General features: G+C 37.2%; 1 protein-coding gene and 1 long non-coding RNA gene across 3 annotated transcripts in view; one reads left to right on the plus strand and one right to left on the minus strand.

The window, feature by feature from the left end:
- The window catches only part of LOC115240782, a 224,686-nt gene that overhangs the window by 75,442 nt on the left and 137,904 nt on the right, over positions 1 to 11,340 (plus strand). The gene's annotated exons all lie outside the window — the stretch shown is intronic.
- Positions 1 to 11,340, minus strand: part of LOC115240781 (zygotic gap protein knirps-like) — a 31,021-nt gene that overhangs the window by 14,088 nt on the left and 5,593 nt on the right. Inside the window, exons 2-3 of one of the 2 annotated variants that reach the window (XM_029816135.1) lie at positions 7,927 to 8,040; positions 6,250 to 6,327 (exon numbers count right to left, since the gene is read on the minus strand). In XM_029816135.1, the coding sequence (XP_029671995.1) occupies positions 6,250 to 6,327; positions 7,927 to 7,977 (129 nt within the window). In that variant the 5' untranslated portion in view covers positions 7,978 to 8,040. The remainder of the gene's footprint in view (positions 1 to 6,249; positions 6,328 to 7,926; positions 8,041 to 11,340) is intronic. The other variant, XM_029816136.1, reaches the window with a different exon arrangement.

The raw sequence follows: 11,340 nt of genomic DNA on the forward strand, positions 1-11,340 counted from the left end.
TTTACATCTGCCACGAATTTAAATGTTCAACGACACTGCTTATTAATATGCATGAGTCAATTCTTCTTCCACGGCATACAGTATTAAAGAATAATGTAAATAAATATGTAATATCCTTCCTTCATCTATTTGCTTATTCAATTTTAAAATATAATTTAGATGAAACAATTTTTTATATTATTATTAAAGCACACATAGAAGATCATATAAATTGATAATATCTCAGATATTAAAGTTCTGTTGATGAATACTTCTTTTTTATTCTTTACTCAATCCGAAATGCATTTAATACGATTTCAACATTTTACTTTTAATTAAACTTTACAATCAAGATGTACTGTGTAAAGGGCATCGATATATTTCACTGTATGAAAACGAATTGATGTTTAGCGAGAAAAAGGGAAAAGCTAAACTTGTCATTCGTGACAGGACTTTGACAATCTGTCGAGAAATCACCGGCACTCGAGGAAATCGAGCGATTCGACAATTTTTATCACGTTCTTCTCAGAACGTTATCTCCTTCGCCGGACTGTCACTTTCATTTTTCTCGTATATACACACACGTCGTCGTCGTCGTCGTTATCGTCATCAAATACTTCGAACATGCTCCTTGATTTTCCTTAAGTGCGCATTTAATCGTTGGCCATTTGTTCACGTCTTAATTTTCTAGTAACTACAAACATATCATTTACATTCTTTACTTTTTGATCTCTTAGATATTTTATCATATCTTTAATATTTGTTATTTTATCTTATCAAAATGCTTCTCACTCATTTAAAAAAAGCTAAAATACATATACAGTCATTTTGTGGATATTCAAATAAACGTTTCACCATGATATATGCAGTACTTGAACATTCAAATGATAATTTCTATGCACCCTATGTGCATCGTTGACTCCTTGAAATGTTTCATCCTCTTCCGCCGCTCGAACGTGTACTGTTCGCCGGAAGTCGTTGTTACTCGCCTAAGTGTCTTTTCGAATCTTCGTCGTCGCCGGAAGCTCGGCATAAAAAGTCAGTCGTAGTCGACGCGATGACTCCGATGAGTAGAAAGCAATCCTTGTCGGGTACGCGTTTATGCCGACTCTGTCCCGGATCGGTTGTCATGGTTTTGACTTTTTGGACGAGCCCTCATTGTTGAACGATGAATAACCGCGTCCCCTGAATCACGGCGCTTCTTCTTCGGTCGGGAAGGAGGAAGGACGGGGGCCAAGACAAGAACCGCTGAAAAATTTTTGCAATGTCGGCCGCGCATAATCTGCGGACCGTTGAGGTCCCGAAAAACAATGGCATTTGCATCATAAATAAACGCGACGCCTGACCCGAATCTAGGTCTTCGCCGTCTCCCGCGCGCGTGTTCCTCTTAACAAGAGAGCAAACTTCTGCAAATTAATGCACCGGAGTTGCCTGAAGCGGAACGAGACGAAAAGACGAAAGAGTAAAAGGCCGGGCCAGGTCGCTCGCGTTAATATTCATCATATGCGACGCGTCACGATTCACCATCTTTTGGCGATCCTGTCTTCGGCTCCGCTTTACGCTTCGGCCTTCGAACGACCTGGCTCTCCTTTATTTGAACGCGTTCCGGACGACAAATGTGGAATTCGGACGCCATCCGAGAAACGAAGACGGTTCACGAAACAGGGACGCATCGGCAACGCACGAGTTCTCCCGATTATGGCGCAATTAACTGCGTCACTTTCATTTCTTAGGAAATAAAATTTAAAGCTATTGACATTTAGATTTATTTTACTAATCACAATTTAATGTAATTTATTTTAATTTTATTTAGATTTATTTTGTACGCATGCGCGTTGACATTATCGTAAGATTTTTTATTTTTATGATTTCGAAAAGATTATCGCGCGATGATCGATCCGCTCCTGTCCGCGCTCAAGGTAACATCATATTTTCAGTCTTTCGTGTGTTTGCGAACGTTCGCGCGCGTGCTCCTCGCGGTACCAAAAATGGAAGAGAGGAAAAAATCCGGAGCGTGGAGGAAAAGGGGCCACGGTTATCGCCGTCGCACGCGAAGAAGGTAGATAGGAGAGAGAGAGAGGAGAGAGCAGAGGAACTCGCGCCCCCCTCTCGATGTTACGCGGAGAATTCGAGGGACAGTCGTTAGTATGCTAATGAGTGTTCCTCGTTTCTTCGTCCGTGGCCGCCGTGTGTGCACGGCCGCTAAATTATTTCAAATATTTCCAAACGCCCATCGAGGAGAAGGTAGATCGGCTCCGAGGTTAGAGATCATGGAACTCAGTATGCACCCGCGGTGCTCGCCCCGTGTCGTTGTGTTGCATGTGTGTGCGTGAAAAATTGGTCGCCTGAGCGAGTGCCTCTAATTCTCGCCGCTATACTTTTGTGCCCCCTCCCCCTCACTTGCCCTTTTGATATCAGGGTTTCGATGACACTATTATATATCTCGCGATAACATCGAAACCTCGTGAGAGCGGCGATCCTTCCCGCTGGTATATAGTTGTACAACTACGCGACGTGACGTATACGATACACGCTGGTGATATTAATTTTCCGGGCGGTATCGTATTTCGTACTATTAAATCAGTCATTCGTGTTCATTAATTAAAGGCGCGAGGCGTGAAACATCGATTAATTTCACTTACGCGCGAGTGATAATAATTACATCGATGACCAGTCGCATTCAAAAGTCCATCTTTTTCACCAGGGTGTGTGTCTACTCTCTGGAATTCTCAGGGAATTTTTTATACTTGGAAAAATCAAGGAATTCTCATGGAATTTTTTTGGGGCTCAAGGAATTTAAAAAAAATTATCTTTTTGATCATTTTGCTCTTATACTGTAAGCAGTAGACAATTCGCCAATAAGCCATGTTGTGAATTTTGTGTTTAAAATATATTATAAATATATATTTATTTCTGTTTATATATTCAATATTTTAACAAATTATTAAATATGCAATATATATTTTTTATTTTAATTTTCAGTGATAAAAAATAAAAATGTTATGCAAGCTAAAAAATTTTATCTTAACAAAAGCTGTTCAGTTTTATTTTCAGTACATTTATAAATCTAGCACTTGAAACTTAAGTGGCTTTGTGATTTTCCTTCGAATGAAAAACGAAATTAGAAAACGCAATAAAAGTAAAAAAAGTATGCACCCGCGGTGCTCGCCCCGTGTCGTTGTGTTGCATGTGTGTGCGTGAAAAATTGGTCGCCTGAGCGAGTGCCTCTAATTCTCGCCGCTATACTTTTGTGCCCCCTCCCCCTCACTTGCCCTTTTGATATCAGGGTTTCGATGACACTATTATATATCTCGCGATAACATCGAAACCTCGTGAGAGCGGCGATCCTTCCCGCTGGTATATAGTTGTACAACTACGCGACGTGACGTATACGATACACGCTGGTGATATTAATTTTCCGGGCGGTATCGTATTTCGTACTATTAAATCAGTCATTCGTGTTCATTAATTAAAGGCGCGAGGCGTGAAACATCGATTAATTTCACTTACGCGCGAGTGATAATAATTACATCGATGACCAGTCGCATTCAAAAGTCCATCTTTTTCACCAGGGTGTGTGTCTACTCTCTGGAATTCTCAGGGAATTTTTTATACTTGGAAAAATCAAGGAATTCTCATGGAATTTTTTTGGGGCTCAAGGAATTTAAAAAAAATTATCTTTTTGATCATTTTGCTCTTATACTGTAAGCAGTAGACAATTCGCCAATAAGCCATGTTGTGAATTTTGTGTTTAAAATATATTATAAATATATATTTATTTCTGTTTATATATTCAATATTTTAACAAATTATTAAATATGCAATATATATTTTTTATTTTAATTTTCAGTGATAAAAAATAAAAATGTTATGCAAGCTAAAAAATTTTATCTTAACAAAAGCTGTTCAGTTTTATTTTCAGTACATTTATAAATCTAGCACTTGAAACTTAAGTGGCTTTGTGATTTTCCTTCGAATGAAAAACGAAATTAGAAAACGCGTACAATAAAAAAAATTTATTTTAGGAAATTGCATCAAAGAATGTTTAAAATATTCTCTTTACCTGGAATTTTGAACAAAAATACCTGAAAGATTAGGGAATTTTCAGAGAAACTTTTTACAGGATTTGTATAAATACCCTGTTTACGCAGTATAATATAATTCATTTAATTCCGATACCGTTATTTAATAATCTTATAAGAACGGCACGATGGATTTTTTACAAATTCAATTAAAATTAGCTTCTTGTTATCTTAAGATCCAGACACGACGATGTAGTCTCTTTCTTAAAGTTAAACCGAACGCGATAAAAACAACAGACCCATTACCCGTCATTGTCTTAATGAGCTTCAATTATTATCGGATGGGTCACTTATGCGGTATCGATATTCCACAGTGTAACGCGTATTAATGGGATGAGAGGACGAGAGCAAGGGTCAACATTTCTCGGAGATTCTAAACGTGATTTAACGAGACTCGATCACCGCCGTCGTCGTTCGTCGATACACATATATATGCGCGCTTGCATACTAGAGGCGTACGCATAGATTCAACAGCTGGTTGCGCATGTGCGCCGGAATCCACCTGTTGAATGCCACCTGTTGAATCCACCTGTTGAATGTTATTCGCGACTGTAACGCTCCACGTGACTAATCGCGGGAGCAAACCGCGATCGACACAATATCCTCGCTTTTCCACGATATTTCCCGCGCTCGCACGTATCCCACATTTGTTCCGAGAAACAGATTTGTTCATTTCTCTTTTGAAGAATTTATTACAACGATTGTAAAATGTTAAATGTCCTTGCTTCAAAAATTAATGGAATCAAATAAAAAAAAAAATAGAATTTTTTACTTTGCGGTTGTAGTTGAAGTAACAACGTGCAACGGCTGGTTAGATTTTCAGATAATGTTATCATTCTATCGATATGTCATTATTTCCAGAATATTCGTCGCGATTCGCCGCAATCCGGGCATCGCCGAACGAGGACGATCCGAAATAATCGATTGGTCGCGCTCGAGTCTCTCGTCCACTTACGGATTCGAGCCGGGCAGGAGATTTTTCTTTTCTTCTCGTTTGCCTCTCGCGTGCGCTCACCTTTTCCACATATCAGACTTTCTCACCTGTTTCGTTGACCGTGATTACTACGACGGAGGATCTCTACCATCGGAGCCTTTTCGTTTTCGCATTGGTCACGGCTTATTAAATTGCTTCTTCTTTAAACTAGAGTGCGAAACGCGTGCACGCATCGCATGCGTCGACTCATCGCCGGCGTATCGACATTTACGATTTTGCGAAATCTTCGCAGCAGGTTAATATCGGGTAGAAACTACTTCCGTCCGTTTTTTGCCAAAGATGATTTTTTTTTTTTTTTTTTTTCGATGCTAACTTGCTGATAAATCATTGCCTTATTTTGTTACTCCTTTCTTTTCATTGCAAAATTGTACATATGTGTTTTTACTAGAAAAGACAATCACTTTCTTTTTTAATTTTACATAGTACAATATATGAGATTTTTCCGTTAATAATGTAAATTAACAAAATACCTATGGCATTGAAAAGAGGATATGATAATTTTTTATTCTTATTAATTTATAGTGTATGAAATATTTAGTTTTTATTATATGTTTATAAAAAGTGAATTCTGATGTGTTCTAAAACATTAATAAATTTCGTATAAAACGCAGCACATTATGTGTACGCGATTTGTTTCTGCATCATAGCATTATTGATATCATTTTTTGCGTGTATGTGTCTTTTTATAAATAACTAAACTTTTATTTATTCATATTCGTGCATTCAACAAAGTTATTATTGTTATAAATAAGTAGATGAAAGAGTAATCAATGCTTAATGTTTTAGAACAATTACTTGAGAATCGAAAAACTCGTTCGGTATTTTTCATATTCAGAGGCCTCTCTTTAAAAAAAAAAGAAAAACAGACCTTGCATTCTTTATCATTTATATTCTCATTCATTCCTGTACTGGTTTTCTTCCAATCGTATATTGCGAAGTTGTTATAATTCCATAAAATAAAGACAAACTTATTTAAAAATGAGTTATTCGAAAACGGTGAAACTGACTTAATAATTACATTTGTGTTGCTCTTCATAAGATCGTAAAATTTGCATCACAAATGTTATATAACGCCGTAACACAGAGTGTGTGATGAGACATCGAATTGTCAGCGTCATGTCACAAAGTCCGTGAAATTCAACCCGGATTTTATCATGTAATCTCATTATCGATAATTCTGCCATTGTCTCTTACCTTGCAGCCTTCGCATGTGAATGCTCCAAAATGATAACCAGCTGCAGGCTCCTTGCATACGCTGCACTTTTGGTTCATCTGCAATTATAGAAATTATAAAAATTATTCAAAGGAAAGATATGTGTCAGAGTCAGTTGCTTCGACTCATCCTTGGAAGAATAAAGCGCGATTGGTGTTGAATGGTGGGGCGTGAAACCGGTTCCCTCTACGTTCGTTTTGATTTTTATTCCTCCCACAATATCTTACAGATATGTTTAAACAGAATTTAGAGTACGAAAAAACTAATTGGAAATACGGCGGAACTTCGATTATATGCGAGTACTCTGACAATGATAGCATAATAAAAATCTTCCGAGAATGTTTCTCACTCTCGATTGCTCTCTTTCTTTCTTTCTCTTTTTTATGAAGTCTTGTATAGCTTCAAATAACAAAGTCTATATAATGTTCATAATATTGTGATGATGAAAGTGTTTTCGTGTATATTCTTTGGTGGATACGGAGTTTTTGAGCAGAGGACGATTAGATCTTTGCCCATGGGCACGAAATGGATATCCGAAGAATCATTAGGTTCTCTTCTTTCCCGAATCTATGTTTCCCCACCCTGTCCCACAATGCTCGAATCGAAACTCGTTTTAACCCACCGGCGTGTTATAAATCAGCGCTATCTCGGCAAACGGTGCCATCTGCCTCGACTTAATGTCGGAGCGAGAAACCTATTTCTCGAATAAACTGGAATAAAATTAGACCATATATTGACGATAAGAAAGTTACAATGATCGGTGTTTCTTGTCGTGCGAGTTTTTCGATCATCGACGATGCGGTATAAAAGTTTTCGATCTGAAATTGATACGATGAAGAGAACTAGCTTTCGAAATTTATGAATTATAATTTTAAGATTGTATTCCGCTCGTAACGATGGAAAAATTGGTTTTGATGTAGTTATAATAAAACGACTAAGCTGGTCCAAATCGCGATGTTTTTTTTTTTTTTAAATAAAAATGAATATAAAAATCCAGATTTACAACAAAATACTCACATTGAGAGAAATAGAAAGACAGAGAAAAAAAGAGTTATCTAAAGTAGTATTCGTGAAATGCAAACGTTTCTAACAATCAGTTCGTGTCTCTTGCAAATGACGCTATATTGTGACAAGATGCACGTCGGGTGATACATTATATAAGAATGTGCACAAAAAATTAACTGCATTTGCTTTCTGCGACTTGGCGCAGGAAACCTCCTGCGGATTTGTTGATTTAAAAATATAACCATGATCGGTAAAGAGAGAAAGAGAGAGTGAGAGATAGTCGGTTTGGGTATCGCCTTGGGAGATAAAGTAGCTTAAAAGGATTTTTTTTTTTTTATATATAATAGGGAGAGGAGTATTTTAAGAGAATCCAGAGTGACTGTAATTAATGCTCCGATACAACACGATCTTCCGCACGCGTACACTGCGTCGATTCTTTGTAATTGCGCTTTTGAAGAAAATGGATTGCCAACAAAGAGACGATAAAACGAAATGAGAACAAACTAGAGACAAATAGATGAAAAAGAGTCGGGTTCGTTAAGATTTTCAAGTTTTTTCGCGACGTGGTTGCTTAACACCCGCTAACTCTCCTCTTCCACTCGTTATGCGCTTCGTTAATGAAGTGAAACCTTTTCCTGCTTCCCCACTCCTACCTGAATTCTTCTAATCGGCGGCATTTCGCAGTTCTCGTTCGCGACAATCATTAGAACGATCAGCTAATTGATGATTTTTATGCATCTGCACCAGTTTTGATGTCAAATGCGGTTCTGAAAAAAAAAATTCCGGAATCTTGATTCAATGTTTATAGTATGTTTATCCTCCGCGATATTTAGAGAAAAATTATAAAAGTTATATAAAATGCTCACATTTTTTCTTTGATTTAATTTAAAACTTATTGTATACATATATGTTTAGATCTAGATAATTTCTAGCGTTATATATATTTTCATATACATTCCTGTAATACATGTTAAGAATTCTCGAAATATTCAACGTCAATACGGATCTCGGTCGAGAGAGAGAGACTATTTTCTAATATTTCTAACACACCTGAATCCGAGACTCGGTCGTTCTAAGTGAGTCTAAGAGAGTTCGGGGGCAAGGAGACTTAATACAAAACCAAATAAAGCAGCAGAGTATATACGTATAACGGAGCAACCGGATTGCGCGTGCTCTTGAATGGACAGACGCAGGTACGGCTCTAGATAAATCGAAAAATGAAGAAAACAATAAGCGCGAAAGGTTGAGACACGAGAGTTAAGGTCGAGATGTGAGCGTCGGAGGTGGAGGAGCAATTGCGAGCGCGGTGCAAAAAATTCCATCGTCCTAATAACCGAGGGAAACAGAACACCTCCGAGGAGCGGCGTACATTTGCAATAAATCACGGAGAGAGCACAAGAGTCAAGTCTTTGCGGCGAATCATGTCGACTGTAACTGGTAAACTGTACCATTTACGATTCTATTGATTTTACAAAAAGATCGCAATGCAACGTGTTATGGAGAGTATCTACACATCAATGTCGGCCAAGGTTCATTTGTATAGTCGCGCCGACTTCGAAATATCTGCTGGGAAATAGTCTCGCATACAAATTCGCACGTTATCGGAGGATTCACGATATCGGAGTACGTATCTTTTAATCGATGCATATATGCAACAGTCGTCGCGGAAAAAAAATTACGCACGGCTTCTCCCAATTTAGTCATCAATGTCATTGACTTCGAAATTATAGTTCATAGCGCCGTATAGTTTGCGAAACGGATGAAATGAGAGAAGAGTCAGAAGGAGAAAAGTAGGGTCACGAGGGAGAGGTCTCACATATATACAGTGTAAATACACGATGCCTCGTACCCTAGTTTCTATGGATATAGTCAATATTTGCCCGGCATCGGCGCGTTAATGAAGTCGATCGACTCGCAGTATTTCAACTCTAAATATCAGCTTACGAGATTTCTCGACCGTAACAACGACGACGAAGACGACGACGAAGACGATGAAGACGATGATGACAACGACGAGATCAAAAGGATCAGAAAAGTCAGAACTCTTTCGGATTCTGCTGCGTGTCATCGCGGCAACCCGTGTGCGTGCACGTACTCGTTTATGCGGCCCGTATACCTGCGTACAGGGGCACGTAGCAGTTTACGCGCCATTAAACACAAGTCCCGTGTGACGTTTATCCCTTTATGAGGCTTTTTTCACTATCCGACCCGAGAGCCGGCAGCGCGCTTCTTTTGTCGTCTTTACCCCTCGCTATCGTCGTCTCAACCCTTGCCGACTTCGCGCTCGCCGCTTGATCGTCATCTTCGTAATCGTTTTGGTAATCGACGACGGAGTTCTTTCTCTTTTATGTACGTTACACTTGATGGCAAAAATGAACAAAAATATTTGTACGCTTGCGCTGAAGAAAGAACGAGATAAATGTATTTATATAACACATCCAAAATTTAATATGATTTTTAAAATACTCTAAATTTAAGAATATTCCAATTCAATTTATATATACAATTAAATGTATTATAACAAATAATTCTCTTAAAAATTTTTTCTCGAATTAGTTTACGTTAAAAATTCTTGCACTAGAGTATTAATGGCAGCAATAACCAATGATAAAAAGGGCATATGATTCATTTTATGAGCACGAAGCATATGCGATTCAAGAAAAATGAAAAAAAAAAGATTACGAAAACATCTCGATTGCTTGCAATAATTGCCGCAGAAAGAAGAATTATTCGTTCGAAAACGAGATATAAAATTAAATAAGATTAGTGACATCATCATTTATATAGCGTCATCATTAAAACGACAATATATGCTTTTCTTCGTATTCCAATACATACAATACAATTTTTCTAAATCATAAATGTATGAGATATACGTATATTTATGATTTAAAAAACTGTATTTTTGGAACTTTAAATATATATAGAAAATTCGCTCGCAAAGATAATATACAGAGATCGTTTACGTTTGAAGGTGCCAATTTTCAATTCTACGCGAAGATCTCAACCGTTATAAGGAATCTCGTCTTACTCTCTAAGTATTTTGCACAATGTACAAGCAGGGTTAATCATTTTTAGTAGTGTTCGCAGATGCGTTCATCGTTATAATTTTTCCCGGCAACGAGAGTATACATTAGAAACGTGGTTTGTGCGATATAATTAATCGACGGTGTATTAATTCACATATTTATTACACACCGCGTTAAGAATGAGCACTTGATTACTGTCCGGGCTGTGATATACAGCTGGTGATTTTTCTCGGTGCGTTAATGAGTCAATGAATCTACTCGCGAAAGAAGGAGTCGATATATCACCCGGGATACGCGTTTGAATACATGCGCGCGCGGACGTTTGTGCACGAAAGTTCCTCGTCTCGATGTTATCGGTGCTTAATTATGCGCGAAAGGATTACGCGCAAATAAATGCATACGCCGTATATAATCGACTATTACCGGATTACATAAAGTAAACAGGATTTTGCACGCGCGAACGCGAAAAGCATAGAAATCTTATGGCGAAGAGAGAATGATGGTGGAAAACTTTGGCGCAAAGAACTGCTTCTCCCGCTGAACACATTGCTTGAATGCTTTTTGATTTATACGATAATAGTAATTAAAGATGAAAATTTCTTAAGCAATGATTTTATAAAATTTTGTAAAAATAGCCTTATAATCAATCAATGAAATATTAATTATTTTTTGTATAATTCATATAACATAATTTTATCGAAAAATAATTAAATTCTTTTTTTAATATAATTTGGAAAAACAAAAATATTTTTGAAAACTTTAGTAATTTTAAATGTTTTTGTTCGTGCCGGTTAATTTTATACTGAATATAAATTTTGTATAATATCACATAAAAATAAGATTAATTATTATTACTTGCTATAAATATATAAAAAAAGATAATGTTTTTTTTTTTGCAACTATGATGTATTTCTTTATTTGCGTTTCGCGTATGTCTTATTTAGTAAATGCGATCAAAATCAAGAGAATGCGGATTGGAAATTACGAAATCGTTCATTCATGAAAGAATCCCGGAAAAGCCCCAGAAACGAAGCAGGA

Source organism: Formica exsecta, unplaced genomic scaffold (assembly GCF_003651465.1).
Source record: "Formica exsecta isolate Colony F162 unplaced genomic scaffold, ASM365146v1 scaffold451, whole genome shotgun sequence".
NCBI lineage: Eukaryota > Metazoa > Arthropoda > Insecta > Hymenoptera > Formicidae > Formica > Formica exsecta.